Consider the following 18,602-nt stretch of genomic DNA (forward strand, 5'->3'; position numbering starts at 1 on the left):
CACACAGCTATTTCTGTACAATTCTTCTCAGTTCTGGTAATTAGGGAAGGGAGGCCAGAGCCTCCCTCTCTTATTTCCTTCCCTCTTCTTGTGAATTTGTAGTTGATACACAGAGATGTTATTGTCCCTTACCCTTTTTTATACCCATCTCCCCTATTCCTATTTCTTATAACATCCTTAGTAATACTTTCAAAAGAATATCCTTTTCTTTGTATCTGCAACTGTCTATGCCATTTTAGAACACAAGCGCATGCTTGCGGATCTAACTGCTTGCCTGAATGCAGGCTGCATCTCAGTGTACACAGTGCATATGTCATCCTCTGCACAGTAGTTGACTGCAGCTTGGCATAGTCAAGTTGCAAAGTCTTGCAACTTTCAATTATACAGTCCAATAAACTACTGCTATCTACCTCCACCCTACCTTTACTTAACCTGACAGCTGTAACACTTTGGCACCAGCCAGTGCTTTGTTTGCTTACATAATTATAACCTCAAGGCAAGAACTGCACCTGGGTATATGACACAATCTTGGGGCACTCATAACAGAAACTCTGTCTGCATTGCTGGTTAAGAGCATAATTTTATTGAGAGCTTTTCTGTCACATTTTGGTGTTAGTTAAAACCCTTGGGAACAAAAATATGATATCCCCCCCCCCCCCATTTAAATTGCAGCTATTCTAGCAGGACTTGCTTGTTAAACCTAAATCACCAAACCTTTTTGGTACAGTCTATTTCTAAGGCAGGAGAGATCTTCCCATTACTTTGCAGTTTCTGAATGCAACTACCTTGCAACTGAAAATAAGGATTTCTAAAAGAACTAGATTTTATGTATTTAAATATGCAGAGTTAGAAAGAATATTTGTAATACAGGCATTGGTGACAAGCAGTGTTGTAGTTTGGCAGTAATGGCAGAATACTAAAGCAAAGCAAGGATATTAACCAAAGCAATTACACAGACTAAGATGGAATGACTTTATAAGAAGAAAAAAATCAGATTCCCATGTACCACCAAAGTACATAGATACACATATAGATACATATATCTATATACCTATCTATATATTTCCGATTTAACATCAAAGTGGATTAAGGTTCAGGATAAATCTAGTCCCACCCCAGAATTGTCCCAGTACAATTCAGATCACTTACAGTTGCAAAGAAGCAAAGGTTTTTTGACTACAGATATTTGATATCTTCCACAGAGCGCTGGGTCCTTCAACAAAGCACTCGGGCATAAATTTAAAAAGGAGATTTTCAAAGACACAAACTGATTTCTGGCAGAAAACGATCAGCTAGTCTATCTTAAACTGAAGGCTTTTGTAACTCTGAAAATCTTTCCTACCAACTTTAATAGGACCTAAATGCACACCTGAAGCTAAGCAGAAGCTTTAGAACAGGATAAATAGGATCTTTAGCATACATTTAAATGTGCTGCTGAATTTCATTCTGAGAACCAACATAAAATAGAAGCTAGTTTAAATCCACTGAGAATACTCCAGTGTGAATTATTCAGGTATCTCCACTTCAATTAATTGTTCAAGCTACAGAGCCAGTGAAATATTTTGATAAAGTAATATATGATATCAAGGCAGCATAACAGTAACACATACTCTGATTTCCAGACAGTTGTCTCCTTCCAGAGTTTCAGCATTAAACATTAGAAGCTTTCTGAACAGTATTTCATAAGTTGTATAGTAATTTTTCATTGCTTGTAACAATCTGGAAACAAAAAAACTTACCACACAGAATTAATTCTTTCTTCACTTTCAGATACAGAGAGTTGTTGTAGAGGCTGTGAGATCTTGTTTAGGCTCCAAACTCTGATCTGTATCCCATCATTGTACTTGAAAGCTCTTTTCCGGGGAAGACAGAGGTCCTTACAAGCAAACATGGTCACAGAGCAGGGGGAAAAAAGGAAATGTTCATTGCAGCAAAGGCAACAATGGCATGCATGCTACTAATCTCAAATTCCAGCACTGTTTTAATATTTAACAAAATTTTCAGCTACATCTGGACAGCAAAAGAAGTTGCAAACTAACCAACAACATTTGACAGACACACACATGGTTTTACATTTCTCTTTCAAAATATAGATGCTTGGATGTGGGTGTGTGGGCCAGGCTGTCCTTAGCCGAGGAGTCCATGGTGGGCCTATGACGGTATCGGTTGGATTTGCAATGGCAGTCACCATAGCAGTGTATGTGTCTGGGGGAGTTTCTGGTAAGTGACTCTTTTTTCCTTATATAGCACTTATTGCCACAGTTTTAAGGCTATGTTATTAAATTACTTACATTTCGTGGTATAAACAATTATGTATTCAGCAATAGCAGGAAAGTCTGCATCAGAATTTTGCTCATAAATCTTTTGTGTTCTTGTTTCCTTCTATTCTTTGCATTTGACAAAATCTTCCACCAAATTCTGATTTGAACTACAGTGTGCAAAATTGGCACATGTCTGGCTTTTATGGAAAATAGTCTATGCAAGCCAGAAGTCTGCTTGGTCTTGCTTTGAAAATTCTGTCAATAGAGTTGATCCTGGACAGGATAGGCACTGCATTTAAGGAAATAACCATGAAAAGCTTACAGAATCCAGTAGAGGCATCAGCTAAAATGGCTGCCAGCTTGGAAGAACATAGAATGACCCACTAATGGGTATAATGAGCAAGGTTCACCTTATAGAATGCAGTCTCTTCCTTTCATATGACTAGGCAATAGCAAGTCTGCTCCTGTTTGTCTGCTGATTCAGAGAGCAGCAGATCACAGAAAGCAGAAAAGGCAAAAAATACCGAGTACTAGGGATAAACTCCGATGCACTGTCAATGTACTGTCATTGCCCCTTTCTTTCTGCTGTATTATTTCCTCAGTGTATATGGGTCGGGAGCCTTTCTTTTGCCTGTAGCTAGGATAACTGATCAGTATCTATGTGTGCCATACTGGATGGTGCTTATTCTCCTATTTCCACCATTCAGTTTAGCCAAATTAATATCAGAAACATTAGCATAACTGGTTTTAACATTTAAATTCTCCCTTTAAAATAGAAAATGATGGGTTGTGTAATGAATTATATAGTGTGATGCATTATAATACATACTAATGTATACAGTGTTCTGTATAATAGTGTTATGCATTACATAATACTACAGTGTTATGTATTATAATAGACAATACTCCATGTTGCATGTGGAATTTGTATTGCTTTCTTATAGCAAATGGTGCCCTTGTACTCCAGCTTTCATAGAGGCATTTCTTACCCTTCATAAAAAAAGGTAAAGCAGATCTGGGCAGATATCACTAGATAAAAATAGGCCATTATAAATAGCTGCTGTAGCAGAAATCAGTGCGGCCATTTCTCCTCTCTTTGACAAATTCTTTTACAAAGGCACTGTGCACAAGGAAGTTTTAAGTTCACATTAGAAAGTGCTTAAGGTACTGAAAAACAGGCAGTCATGTTCCTGTCATTGAAACAGAGCAGAATGGTTCCTTAATACAACATGAAGTTAATTCCTATTACCTGAACATCTCTAAACTACAACACTAAACTACAACCCTTCTAATGCAGTATCATGAAAAAAACCCAAACCTGTATAGACACTAACCTGCCCTACCTTTGCATCTGTAAGGGATATTAATCTCCATTATACAGAAGATTAATAATTCAATCCCAGCAGGGCAGAGCAGTTGTAGATGTTGCAGTATTACACTTCCTGTGTTTTTCCCATGACAAAGGATTCTGCAGACAGTGCATTTTCTTTGCAAAAGAATAGCAACAGATATTTCAATAGGCTGTGATTATCCAGCATATGATTACTAGTGGACATTTCAGAATATCAGGTGCTATACAGAATTTGTTAGCAAGTTCTGTGGCTTTTTGGTCATGACATTTCATGTTTAAGTGTCGCTAAAATAGTTTGCATCAGTTCTTTATGGTACTATAAAATATATAGGCTGCACACTTGGTGATTTTGAGCTCTTATCTAGAAAAATTTCCCTTTTTGTTTTTCTCCACCTAATCTTCTGTGTCTGGATCACTGTGATCACTGGAGCTACAAAAGAATGCAGGAACATGCTATCCAAAGTGTTTTGGTTCTTTTTTAAACCAGGACACTATCAGTGGCACGGGAACCAAGACTCTTTTTAACTCTTATGTCAGCATATTTGGCCTTCAACTAGACTTTTCCTTTCCAGATGCAATGTTAATTAGATATCTCTATTATTTATGTCTTGTCCTGCCCATCATAATCATCATACAGGTGGGGAACAGTATCAGGTGTTGAAAGAAAGGAAGATGATTAATTCCAGGCAGAGTTAAGAACAAAAGACAAAACAACAGTTCATCAAAATTCACAAGGGGCTGTTAAATAAGGTGCCAGCCATCTCTTTGCTCTGTGCTGAAGAATTTGAAATACAGTGAGGAATTCAAAATTAATTCAGGCCTGATGCCACTAGGTCAGAGTTTTGGAAGTGATACAAAGAAGGTTTTATCCAGTTTGTTATCTGTGTTTGTCAGTTCATTATGTATCAAAGGTGCCTGGATTTCATAATATAATACTTGCTGACCTGAAGTGCAAACAAACACAGAAACTGTACATAGAGGCCCTTTCTCCATCAGTAGCCTTTGACAGACAAAGGTCATACTCTTTTAGTTATTTTATTAAAGAAAAAGGCTAATTTTTTTTTCCAATAACCATGAGGCCAAAGTGAGACTTCACCTGGAAGGTAAGCAATGGATCTGCTATGTTCTTGCAAAACTTAAGGTTTACTGTATTTTTACTTTGGAGTATTGTTCCATCTGTTTATTTGGCAATCTGCATTTCTTAAATATTAACTACATATTTATATATTAAAAAAAAAGGCATTCAACACTTTTTTTCCTGTGTTGATAAAAGACACTGAGGGAAGTGACCAGCACATGACGTAATAATAGATGTATTTTAGAAACTAAAATTGTCACAAAGAATTCCAGTATTACTGAAATCTTCTCCATGTGTGAGTTTATATGTAGCTACTCCAAAACACCACAGGACATATAATTCAGTTTCAGCACAAATACTTTACCAGTTTTCTTGTCATGGACCTTTCTGGAGGGTGTAACAGCTTGATGAAAACGTGTGATGAAGAACTACACACTGCGGTCCTCAGATCCTACCTAGGCATAGCTCACCAACAGTCAGCACAAAGCTAGACAGGCCTGACATTGTTTTATATTCATGAAAACTGACTTCCTAAGTAACCCCCGGTTGAAGACAGGGTCATAAACATGACTTAAACCCAAGGTACTCCAGATCTACCTCAAGATATATGATCAAGCCAGTAATAGTCCTTAATCTTAATACACGCTCTCTAAACTGAATGAATGTTCTGCTGCCACAATTCTCCCTTGAAAAAAAAAAAGCCAAAGACTTAAGGAGAGAGAATATGTGCAGAATGATGGACCCTCCCATCACAACCAATAGGGCAGACTTAAGCTTTTTCTAGAAGAGTTGTCTATAGATTATATAGTGCAGGACAGCAGTTTGATAAATAGCACAGTCTGCAAACATTAAGAGGGGAGCTAGATCGTGGTGGCTTTCCTCCTCTCCCCTGTAATTTGTTTCAGTTTAATTGCAGTCAGGCTATAATTGCAAAACAATAGCTAGAAAAGCATGTACTAGTCTCATGCTCAAAAGCATCTATGTTTTTACGAATCCTTCACCTATTCTCATGTATCTGAGTCATCCATATGACTTATTCTGTGATTCATTTTTCAGGTGGTCACATAAACCCAGCCGTTTCATTAGCCATGTGCGTGACTGGAAGATTAAGATGGACCAAATTACCAATTTACATATTAGCACAACTCCTGGGAGCATTCACTGGAGCAGCAGCTGTCTTTGGGATTTATTATGGTGAGTACACCTCAGACATGCTCACAGGACAAACTAGAGGTCAGGCAGTCTCTAAGGCCCCAATTTCTCAATGAATGCCAAGCAGGCACAGAACTGCTCACACAGGGCTAATGGCAGGATTGACGCTAAAGCCATAAAGAAGAAAAAAGGAAGGGGGGGGGGGCAGGGGGAAGAGAGGGAAGGCTCAAACATTCCGGGTATCCTACAACTCTCGTGAAACATTAATAATTCAGGAAAAGTTCTGAAATTTAGAAAAATTATTCATGGGAAATCAGATACTTTGAGATCATGTATTTCTCAGTAAGGATTTTAAATTACTTAATAGCCAGGATATAGGGCTATTCATCTTCCAAGCAAATTAGAAACATTAAAGACCTGATCCAAGTGCCTGTAGGCAAGTATCACCAACATCGTTCATCGAGGTTACAGGATATGAGATCAAGTCCCCCCTGACTAAACATCAGGCCACCCTAGAGAGGTAGCTCTCCAAGGCAATGAACTCCAGGTACAGTGGTAAAAGGGTCACATATTAGAAGGGAAGAAAAGAAGGGGGGGGAAGTTACCCCTATCCTTGAGGCTGTTGATTTTACACAGAGTGCCACAGAAGGAAAAAACATAGTGACAGACTCCCTGACTTGATGAATCCACACAGCTGGATCAATCAGTTGCTTCAACCACCTACTCCAAAACTGCTTGTACTAACCCAGCCCATCTCCTTCAAGGCCTCTCTCTGATGGGCATTATGTCTGCAGACAGTGCTGGGTCTAAGAGCAACAGAGGAAAAATGAAAATGGAAATGCCCATTGTGTATCAGCTAGGTACTCAGTGCTAGCACTAGCCATGAACAGAAAAACCTTTAGGAACTGAGGAAACTGTTTAAGTGGCCTGAGTTTGATGGGGGGTTTGTTAGTTTGTTTGGGATTTGGAATGGGGAGAAAGGGGAAGAGTTTGTTTTAAGGTTAGCGTTAGAATTTGGAAACTGTGGGATTCCAGAACAGGATTTTCTAGAATCTTCCTCAAGCTAGACAGCCAAGTTTAGGGCTGCAGCCATGACGCAGCAGTACGTCAACATGCACATATGGTTGGAAATAAATTCATTGCATTCTGCTAAAGGGTAGCAGTAGGATAGGAAGCCAAGATCAGGAACTTCGGGCTAGGGTTAGAGACTTCTTGTTAGTCAGGAGTGATGGATCTTCTCATACCCCTATGTCTGATCAAGACCAATGTTGCCTTCCTCTTGTTCCTATTAACTCCCAACCCTCTTCAGTACTTTTTTTCCTTCTTGCAACTTGTAAGAAGAGTGTTCATTCACTTATCAAGGTCCACTGAAAATTCATGGGTAGAAAAAGGCATAGGAGCTCAAAACCTCCATGTTCCCCATATACAGATATTTGAGCTAGGTGCTTTCATTTTCAGCAGTGTGCCTGAAAGAGTGAGGAAATATACATGTTTAACTACTAAACATGAGGCTTTTCTAAAGGTGTACAAAGTAATTCACAGCTGAGACATTTTCTTTTCCTTATTTTTTCCCTAATAGTTAAATGCAACAAGATAATCTGACACTGCAAATGAGAGCGCCTGACCAACCAAGTAAACAACTAAATGTTCCCTGCACCCATGTCATAGCCTTAAGCAAAACTAGAAAAAACAGGGGCAAGGAGAAATAGATTTGCCTGTTAGCTTCAAGAGAAGCTAACCATGCTTACCACGGTAGGTGGGAAGCTGTTTCTTTACTCACAACTATCACCTCATCAATGGATCCACTAGTGAAATATAGGCATAGTATTCGTTATTCATGTCTGCCTATGCAGATTTTAGGGTGCTTCACCTTAATGTCTTCCTAACATTTCAGAGCTTGCCAAGGCAGCAAATTATTCTGATGCAGAAGTCATGTTATTGAAATATACTTTAAATATACAAATATAAAGATACATGTATTTAAAATATCTATAAAAATACACTAAGAACTGAAGATTCGGGGGTAGCATCTCTCCTCACACCTTGGATGACTAGCATAGCAGGGTATAAGGCCCACACAGTGAAAAACAGGAGGTCTCTCAGGAGAGTTCATTCCCAGAAGCCATTATTGCTCAGCTGTCAAATGGAATAGCAGTAATTCCTGGTAGCTGGGAATCCACAACAGTACAAAGAGGCTGGATGCATTTTGGGAGGGCATTGTGTCAAATACAGCACCTTTTACCAGAGTAATGCAACTGTGTTCAGAATCAGAAAATGCTCCTTGGCACTGAGTTTGGAGCAATGAGGAGAGGAAACAACAGCAACATTTAGAAAGCTGTGATACATAAAAGAAGTACTTCAAGGCACAGGAGGAGAGATGAGACAGGAGGGTATAATTAGTGCATCACCTCAAATCTGTTAACTACGTTCCCAGAAAAAACAACTAGTTTCAGCGGAGAATATGAAGTACATAGACATATCACATCCATTCTAGTTCTAGAAAACCTAATGTTCACAGAGAAGTGCAACCAGGTAATGGCTGTTTTCTACAGATGCCTTTATGGAATATAGCAATGGAACACTTGAAGTCATAGGACCCAACGCAACAGCACATATCTTTGCAACATATCCAGCTCCATATCTGTCCCTCATAAATGGATTTGCAGATCAGGTAAGTGCACTTACTCTCAAGTCCACAAAATAAACATACTGAGAACTCTAAAACCAAACAGTAAGAAACAATACACATATCTCTAACAGGTATGATGAATCTCCCTGTTTTACTTGTATGTCACTGTGTACAATAGCAATGATAATGCAGTGCCCTTCACAGGGGTCACATTTGAGTCATATTTTACAAGCAAGATAATTTAAAGTTGTTCTTTTCATATACATCATATTAATTTTTGTACTCTGAATGTCTTTAATGCAATATGTGAAAGAGGTTTTCCCCAGAATAAATCAATGTTTCTCCATAAACTTCAGCAGAGGTATGTCCATTTACCTCAAAATCCAGTCCATTTTGTTGACCTGTTATTCCCTAAGTAAAGCTTAAGCAGCCAGTTTTACACACCTTGAACAAGTGAGTTTTCTGCTACCACAAGCCTCCTCTTCAACTGTCACTTTGCAAATAGATTTGTATTATTTGGTTTGTTTTGAAATGACTGAATTTGAAAAAATTTTCCCCTTTATTTCCAATTTGTATCCTCTAATGCCACTTATCCAACAGGGAAAAAAAAAATGGAGTTTCGTATCTTCTATCTACTTCTAAACAATTTACCTGCCCTCTTCAGACATACAAGAAGTAAATACCACATAAGTAAATACGAAGAACTAGGGATTGCTGGGGCACAGGAATTTCTCACGTAAAGGACTTGAAGACTGTGCAATCTGGCTTCAAAAAAATGCAAACATTGTTTTGAAATTTTGTAAGAAGGACAATTCTGATTCTTGGATAAGCCAACAGCCTTTTCTGTGAGAGCTTTTTACCCACAGATGGTTTACAATAAAATTAAAACCAGCTGAAATAATAATAAAAAACCCAAACTCAAGCTTCTTTAAATCAGTACAGAAATTAAATGCTTTGACATGGCTGAAACTTTTGTCCGCTTCCCCCTAAGTTAATTATTAGCAAAATCGATATTTACAAGGTGTTTAAGCAAAGCAGCACATCCATCAAAGTAATGCCAAGAAAATTTCCTTTATCAGCTCAATTAGCATCCGCAATACAGAGTTCATGTTACAGTTACATGTGCAACCTTAATTTAGGTAATTCCTAATGTTTTAGCTGCTTGGTTTTGACTTTGCAGACTTCACTTTTCCCTTACTTTATGCAATATCTGGATAAAGTGGTGCATACTTAGTCTAAATTATCAGTGTAAGCTATAGTCACATACAACATTTTGATACCAATGTAACTGATAGAACTACCAAAAGTCACGCAAACAGAACTGTTAATTTCATAGGGAAAAAATAACTAGAAACAAAGCATCAGATGTCACACAGGAGAGACTAGGTTGTTGCCTCTCCCCCCCTTCCCCTTAATGTCCTCAGCACATTTCTGATCTTTTTCTTTCAGCACAGATACCTTACCACGAAGTAGAGAGGCACAGGGTTCCAAATTTTGCTACTCTGTATAGTGGGGTCAATCTAAATACTAGGTCTAAGCCACCACAATCCACTGAGCTGCCATAACCCCTCTTTTCATTATTGGAAGGAATCTGCACATATTTATTCAATATTTTTTTCTTTGCATTGGGCAGGTGATATCAACAGCTGTTCTTCTTCTGGCTATATTTGCTATTTTTGACAGCAGAAATAACAGTGTACCTAAGGGCCTGGAGCCAATTGCAGTAGGACTTCTTATAATTGTTCTTACTTGCTCCTTGGGAATGAACAGTGGCTGTGCCATGAACCCGGCAAGGGATCTAGGCCCAAGGCTCTTCACAGCCATTGCAGGATGGGGGATGGAAGTATTCACGTAAGTATGCCTGGATATGAAGTAAAACGCTTTTGGTTAAATTGCTTCTTAGGAAAGTAAGATCCTGATTCAACATGGTACCAAGTCATACTTTATATACATACAGGTAATTCTTTGCATACCAGAAAAGGCTATTCATGCACTTTAAGGCAGACATCTTCTAGGAACTGGGCTTTATAAAGGATTTCCTGCTCCTAAGGCAAATGAAACATGCATTATCTCTAGTATCAATCACTGTTCCAAGCAGACCCTTCCCAACATATTAGAGATTCTTAGAGGTCACTAAAAATGTAAGAGTGCATTCTTCTCTTGTCCTGCAGCTTTCAGAAAGAAAACATAATAATCATCATGAGGAGTTACGTGGAAATATTTATTGGGTGCTGTAAAAAAACACAGACATATCAGATTGATTTAGCCTATTATTACTACTGAGTTACTGCCGAAATATACAACAATCTAAAAGCCTGACTTCCTGCCTGGGAGCAAACGAGTGAATAAAAGAAAGCTCCCTTCATTTTCCCACATTTCAGAGCACACTCTCAAATCCCTGTGCATGGATGTGCGCACGCACACACACACTCTTGGCTGGCCAAACGCACAGCTAATTAGTTGCACATCAAATCCACAGCTTACACATATCCAGTGTAAGAGGCACTCTGGGATATCCAAGTCAGAGTACTCTGTCATCAGGAGCTAGAACTTTTGGTTTATTTTTGTATGGTTTGTTTTTCCAGTTATTTACAAGTAGGAATCCCCAGAAGTACTGTAGACCACTAGAGAGCTCTGGTTAATAGAGATTTCATTTTAGCTACTTCACCAAGTACAAATAAGCTGTATTTATTTAGTACGACTTCTATCTACATCAATCACTTGCCTTAGTAGAGGAGAGCAGCAGCAAGGCTTTTCTCATACAAAGAAAAGCCAGGCACGGCACAGCACAGCAGAAATGGGCACACAGCCATGCCAAAGCTTGGCCGTAACACAGCTGCAGCAGGAGGTCACTCACCAGCCCACTCGCCTCCAAACTCTTCCTCCCTGGCAGGTCTCTCTCCACTGTATCATTAGACTGCACTATTTAACAAATAGCAGCACACAGTGACACTCTACACTCAGGATTCTCCCCTCTCATGCCTAAATAGTTGTTAACTATGATGTTAATTATAGTGTCATGTGTGTAATCTGTAATATTACGAAGTGAACTATTACATTGCTGAAAAGGTTGGAAGCCTGATTGTACTGAGGTCAAGTCAGAGAATACCTGTGAACTTCCCTCCTCCCCAAAAGTAATTTAAATTACTCATTTAAATTTAAGAAGTTACAGGAAAACTCCACATCTGTACCAACACATACATGCTCGTCCCTAATTTAGTTTTAGGATTTATATACAGAGAAGAAATGCATCCCATCCCCATGTAAGGGCCATACCAGAAAATTTTAAAATGGGAACATAAAAAAAAAAAAAAAAAAAGAGATTAAATATCAGGTCATTGCCAGAATAAATTTACAGCAGTCTCAGGGGTGTATAAATTGAGGAAGAAGTCTCCCTCCCTGCCTTCAGTTATAAGGCTACAGCCTTATAACTCTTATAACCAAGTTCAAGAGAATGATACAACAGGATTAGGTAGCTGGAAGCTCTGGAACAGTTACAGGCCATGGGAGAAGTCTGACTGATTGTAGCTATGATCCTGAACTGCCTGATGTTCTGCTGGCATTACATATGCATGAGAGACTGACGTGATGCAGCCACAGTCAACAGCTCAACCTTGGATGTCTCAGCTTAACTGGAATTCACAACCTTAAGACAGGTGCTCAAGCTGTCAAGTAAAAGGCATGCCCAGGAAGTGGGACCTAAGCATGAAACGTCCACAGTGACATGAGGGGAGTGCTGCACAAACCGAGCACTAGGAAGTACTGAAGAGACATTGAATATACACTGGTGTGAAAATGGAAACATCTCACAAGGTTGACTGAGTCACTCTGTCCAGGTCAGCGAGTGCCCTGAGTGCTGCCTACAGGGCAGCCAGGGACCACTAGGAAAGCCTCACTTTGGAACAGATCAGATACAGAAGTATCAGATTCTCTACACCCTGATCCCAAGCAAATGCTGTAAACATTGAGATAATCAGTTCACAGGGAGAAAAATCCCCTCTATCCTTCTTTGTGCTTGTAGGTCCAGTAAATTCTGGTTTTATCATGTTTTCAGGCAGGGAACAGTGACTAGACCATAGGGAAGCTCTTCTGCTGGAGCACAGAGTTGTCCAGAGCACAAGGAGGCAGTTGAGCGGGGTTTTTCTAAGTGTTCCTGTTAAGACATTTTGCACGACGGCACCTACCTGAAGGAGCAGTTTCCCCGAGAATCAAGCCAGGGGACACAGCCTGTGGCGTGGTTTCCATAGCCAGAGCAACTGCATTCGTTTCAGTTAAGAGCTCTCATCAGAAGCTGTTCTGACTCACTGCAGCTGGAAGGGCAGTGTCTGACCAGCACCCTAGAGAGCGCCATTTTGCATAGAATAGATGTAGTTAACGCTGTGGCCGGTTCCTACAAAGTGTTCCTCAACCTGTTGAGAGTAGGTGTCACAGATACTTCTAATAATGAGGACAGTTCCCAACCACTGACTTTAGAGACCTAAATGTTTCTAATTATTTGCTCTAAAACCACAGAGATACCTAGAAATCTCTTAATCACATGCTTAATATCCTGGGAAGCTTAAGAGAAGTTGTTGGAATAGCAGTTTTGTCTGTAGTGAGAAAACAGCCAGAGCTTTGAGTAAAAATACCAGGCATAAGAGAACACGAAACAGCAATGAGCAAGTGAGAAACGGCTCCACAGAACTGTATTTCCCACCAGCACTTGAGGCTAGCCATAGAATATCTCATCCCTAGTTTATTAGGGGTGCTGTAGCCCCTTTGCCGAGGCCGGGTCGGACCCGCGCTGGCAGAAGCGCGCCATCGTGGAGACCGTGCTCCGAGCGGCCCCGCGGCGGACAAAGCCCGGCAGCCGCCGGCGCGGTAACGCTGACACCTCGTGGCCGCGGCTCCGGGCCCGGACTAGACAGAACTGCACTTTGGAAAGGGTCGGGACACGCACCTAGTGCCGGCACAGGCAATAGACAGAATGGCAAAGCGGCCTCTGAAATATGCTGCATCTTTCCTGGACGGTCGAACGGTAGCCAGGCACCTTCCACACTGCGGAATGCCTGAATTATCCTGGCATTTCTTATAGCAAATAATGTTATTTCACCATCCTGCAGTAGTTGGCTAAGTGAGACATGTATTTGCAAGTCTAAAACAGGCCAAAGTTCTCAGCCCATGAAGCTTATACACTGTAGTTTCCTAGAAATCGTGGCAGTTCAGCCAAGTGCCACTCCTGCCCTTCACAACCAGCTCCCTCCTGCTCTCCCCAACTGCAAAACAACTGATGATGAAAGAGGTATAGCTGGATGTTTTCCTGCTAACTCAGCAGCAAAGCTGTGTGCTTGGGCAAAGCAAGGGTATAAGGGAACTAAGGTTATTTCCAGGAAGCTATCTATGCTTGCCACAAAGAGCTCTTGCTCCCGTGTCAATGAAAGGGCATTGTGTGTCATGGAAACTCGTAACTAAGCTGGTCCTGATCTCATTTCAGCTTTGGCATCACCCTCCATAAGGACTTCACACCCAATCATCTTAGCAGAGGGTATCTGTAGTGCAGCTGACAGCAGCTGCTGCAAATACAGGCCATGACTTGGAGGTTATGCAGGAGCCAACGAGGCACACGTCAGTTCATGGGACAAGCAGAGATAAAAACCTGCCAAGAAACACCTTCATTATATGCCCACGTACACGTACGGGCACAGAGAAACACATGCAAATACTTGATTGTAGATTCTGTTGTGCTGAGTAAGTCAATAAAACCTTAGTCCATGCTTGTTCCAGAAATTCAGGGGCTCAACAGACATTTATGACTCAACAACAAACAGATCTATAAACTCAGTAGAACAATGTGAAGAGCTATTTTATATCCTCAGGGCAAAATATAAGTAATTCCAAAGGCAAAACATACACATCCAAGACATTTCTGAACAAGGAATGACATTAACATCAATAGGGCACTGTGATATTACTCCTGTTCTATTCTTGTGTTGTGAATTAACCACAAGTTCACTTATGCATAAATCTATACAACTGAGTGCTGAATAATCATTTTTACAATTTAAAAGCTCTCCTGGAGTTTTAAAAGTTCCTCTCACAGACAAATTTATCTCTGTATTTCTGGAAGAAAAAGTTATTTCTCCATTTTCAATGTGCATGAAATTAAGTTGGCTGGGTTTTCACTGCAGACTCGCATATTCAATTAATACAGCATGTTATCAAATCGAAACACCTTCACTCACCAGTACAGTTAAGAAAGGCTGTACTCTGAAACCAATACTCGGTAATTTACTGTCTGAATGTGGACCTCTGGGAAAGGGAGAGCAAGTCTACACACCCAGATCTCCTGTATAGAGGCCGTTACTTTTTGTTTATACTGTTTAATGGTGGACTTGTTTCTTTAAAAAAGTTCATTAAAATTTAAAATTGTGCAAAGGGAATGTAAACAGCTCAGTGGAGCCAGTATGCCAGGCTTGCTTCCCAAACACAGCAATTGTAAAAAAGAGTAAGTTTTAGGTGTATGAAACTTCTAAATGCTTATTTACCTCTTACTGAAAGACCCCACATTTCAAACACAGAGATAAGACACAACATCATGAAATCTGAATCTTGACCACTCCAAGTATAATCCACTTTACAGTCACTGTGTTTTATTACATTCCTTAAGGCAAATATACTCAAAATCAGGTATAATCTATTATACTTGTCAAGAGGAAGACTGTATATACTATTGCAGTAGATCTCAATGCAGATGACATAAACCATTTTTGCAACATACATTTGCATTAATCACTCCTGAAAACCTATTCATGAGCATCTGGCAACAGCATCAGTCAAGGTTGCTGTGCAATAGGTACGTCCCTGTTCATTTCATTTCATTGCAAGTCAATGAAGCTCATTTTCCACAAGGGAGAAATTATCCCCTGCCCCCAAAGCACACATGCAGTAGAGAGGCCTGATTTTCTAAGCTGCGAGTACAGCACATAGACCACCATGCCTGGTGGTTGGTACTTAGCATTTCAATCGCAACATGGGCAGGACAGACAGGAGTGTCGTCCTTACACAGAAAGTGAGACTAAACAGAAAAGTCTATAGTATATAGCCAGTGTCAGGCCACCCTATTTTTTTCACTGCCAAATATAAGGTAGGGCGCTCACTAGAGTAATGAAGACCAATAATTTTCTTTTTTAATTCTTTGTTTTATTTTTTTCCTTACAGGGCTGGAAATAATTGGTGGTGGGTCCCTACAGTTGCACCTATGCTGGGAGGCATACTTGGAGCAGTGATCTATATTGTTTTTATTGAAATTCATCATTCAGATACTGAGCCAGGAGAAGAAAATGACATGCATGATAAATACGAACTGACCAACATGGAGTAAGAAGTGAAGCATTTTCTTTCTCATTTTTGTTATGCAATTTTTATGCAAATGATTGTTTGGACCATTTTATAAAACCTTTATGCCTCAATTAGAAATTCACATTTCAAAGGAGAATATCCATATAGAAGTCAAGTTCACAGCTGACCTCTTCCCATGAAATATCAGCCTGACCACACTCAAAACTGAGAACTTGGGGCTAGAATGGGTAAATTGTTCTGTTTCATATGGCTTTCAGATCAAATTATCTCCTAGATGAAACTAGTGAGAGGATGTACTGACCTGTTAATTCCACACGTGATCTTAATCATGTTGCCTAATTACCTGAAAATAGATGAGCTATTGTTACAAAACTGCACGCAGATTAGTCAGTTAAAGTGCTGAATTAATGGGCAAGAGCATTACTCACTTCTTATAGCCATTATTTAAGAATGGCTTATCTGAAAATTAAAAATAATACCTTAACATCAATTGAAGTAGTTTTAAATAACTTACTAAATTTTTATGGAGCCACTAATTGAACAGCAAGGAATGAACTCAGTGATGAGGTTTAGTAACTCAGAATATGATCACAAAAGGTAGAAGTTGTGTGTTATAAGATCAACACCAAAGAGACAAAGCTGTAGTTCTGCACATGTTCTTCATAGCAGTCATATTCAGTTATGTTTAAACCATTTACTTGACCTTTATGCTAGCCAATATTAAAAACCCAACCTAGAATATTAACCCAAACCTCTTCTGCTGTTCTTTCTGGATAAAATTCATTCCTGTGGAGAAGCGCCAGCAACAGAAGCTTATCCTGCTCAGAGGTCAGCACAAGGCCTGTCTGTATACGCCTTAAAGAGGCCTGCTGCTGCTGATTTCCGGAGGGGTCAGGGAGGATTTCATCTGCTTTGTGGGAGTAATTTTTATTTTGATAGCAGTAATTAAAATTAGAAAGTGATCTCAGAACTAGTCCTAGATCTGAAGTCCCCAAGGAAGGCCAACTCCACACGTTCTGAAGTATGGGCTCTATCTCACTAAAACTAAAGTGAAGTGGTTGGACATACACCACTTCCTAAATATCCAGCCTTGAAAAACGAATTTATTTCTGCTTAATTATTGTGAATTGCATGTATCCGATTATATCAAAGTTCATTTCTAATATATATTCATATATATGAGGAGGCGTGACAAGGCTGATCATGAATAAATAGACATCCTATTCAGTGATGCTCCTGAGCTATTTTCATGGCAAAAGTACTAGTTAAATGCACTCATTTTAGGGTGTTCTTCCCTTTGTATTCCTTCAACTCTACTTCCTAGAATTCCACACTATTTTCTGATTTCACTCCTGAAGGGAGGAACCCTTCATATTGCCAGTAACAGCCTGTGCTCTTCTGCTCTTCTGTGCTATCCACAGAAGCAGCTTGGGAAACACTGTGGTCAGAATCTGCCTCAGCATTTCGGCAGATCGGGCCTATGTCACTGCATGCCTTTATTGTGCTCTCATGTATGCCTCCCTTCATGGCAGTGAAGGGACAGAATGAGCAGGTCAAGCAAAGCTTTGCCTGCTGCAGCAGAAAGTCAGATGATGCTGTATACTTGAGGAAGTGCAATTCCTATTTTGTTTTTGAAGAAACTCAGGTTGCCCAGAGACCATATCAACCCTGTGCAAAATGCTCATTTGATTCAGCATTTCTCTGCTGTGGGTTAATTACTGTTGTAGCTATTCCCATCCATGTTTGACTGCATTGTGTCATTATCTGGAGAGCCACAGTAACAAAAAAGCATGGTTCACAGAATCAGTACTCAACATGAACAGAGGCAAATGCAGGAGAATCATAAGTACAATGTGGAAATTATTCCTAACTGTAGACTTTATATTGGCAGCATAGTCACCACTGTCCATCTGGCCTGTATGTTGATAAGTTACACTACGTAAAACAAGATGGTGCGTAAAAGCAATTGCAGAAGAGGCCTGCTTTTGCTCTCCCTTGCAAAAAGTGCTGTCCTTCACCCCTTGGTGACACCTGGCAGGAGCACCAACCATCTGTGTCTGGAGAGGGATTACATAGGCAGGAACTGCCCCCAGGTCAAAACATGCTTACTCTTCCACTGACACCAACATCTAACATGAAGTATCTGTGCAGAAAAAAGACATCTGATTAACCAGAAGTGACAGATTTTGTCCAAAATGGTACGGCCAGGTTATCACTTATTGTGCTAGAAATTTGCAGTAGGCTTCATATGCTGCACAATACTGCTCCCTTTAATACACCATGGAAAACATGGGGAAAAGCAGAATACAGGTCAGGAACGAGAAAGGGACAGTTGATTTATACAACCTACTGAGTGACCAGCCCACATGTGCTGTGTGTCTGTGCATTAGCCAATGTACAGACAAGCTGGATATTTTCTCAAAATTCTCCTGATCACCACATGTTCTGCCTGTAAATCAACATGAAATCTTGTTTCTCCTACTTACACCATTCCTGTGCATTGAGTTTCTGTATAAGTGATATTTACTTACCTGAAATTACCAACATGCAAATTGTAAGGAGTGACATGCTAGCATAGGAATATCTAAAATATACTCTCAACAAATTGTCAATTCCGTCTTTGCTTTAAGAACTTACTTTTAAAACTTATTTAATCATTCAATATGCTTGTAAAGTCTCTGAAGATGTGTGGCACTAATACCACAATTCATACTGACTTTACAATAGCCGGAATGCACTCAGGAACAAGGTGTGATGGACCTGTCTCACATTTGACATAATTTACATTTGCAA

At 39.8% G+C, this 18,602-nt stretch overlaps 1 protein-coding gene and 1 long non-coding RNA gene across 4 annotated transcripts in view; one reads left to right on the forward strand and one right to left on the reverse strand.

Annotated features, from left to right (window-relative positions):
- LOC133266024 (uncharacterized) overlaps window positions 1-3,743 on the reverse strand; it is a 16,896-nt gene extending 13,153 nt beyond the window's left edge. Inside the window, exons 1-2 of one of the 2 annotated variants that reach the window (XR_009742231.1) lie at window positions 3,596-3,743; window positions 1,736-1,876 (exon numbers count right to left, since the gene is read on the reverse strand). This is a non-coding gene — a long non-coding RNA (uncharacterized LOC133266024). Of the gene's footprint in view, window positions 1-1,735; window positions 1,935-3,595 lie in introns of those variants that run through there. The other variant, XR_009742230.1, reaches the window with a different exon arrangement.
- Window positions 1-17,040, forward strand: part of AQP9 (aquaporin 9) — a 26,585-nt gene extending 9,545 nt beyond the window's left edge. For both annotated transcript variants that reach the window (XM_061447065.1, XM_061447066.1), the window contains 5 exons: window positions 2,094-2,220; window positions 5,747-5,884; window positions 8,395-8,513; window positions 10,105-10,322; window positions 15,669-17,040. In XM_061447065.1, coding sequence (XP_061303049.1) covers window positions 2,094-2,220; window positions 5,747-5,884; window positions 8,395-8,513; window positions 10,105-10,322; window positions 15,669-15,831 — 765 coding nt within the window. In that variant the 3' untranslated portion in view covers window positions 15,832-17,040. The remainder of the gene's footprint in view (window positions 1-2,093; window positions 2,221-5,746; window positions 5,885-8,394; window positions 8,514-10,104; window positions 10,323-15,668) is intronic.
- The last annotated feature ends 1,562 nt before the right edge of the window (window positions 17,041-18,602 follow it).

The sequence above is a fragment of the Pezoporus flaviventris genome, unplaced genomic scaffold, assembly GCF_033815535.1.
Source record: "Pezoporus flaviventris isolate CSIRO_AGI_PZ_B2104156 unplaced genomic scaffold, CSIRO_AGI_Pfla_v1 ptg000006l, whole genome shotgun sequence".
NCBI classification, from domain to species: Eukaryota; Metazoa; Chordata; class Aves; order Psittaciformes; family Psittacidae; genus Pezoporus; species Pezoporus flaviventris.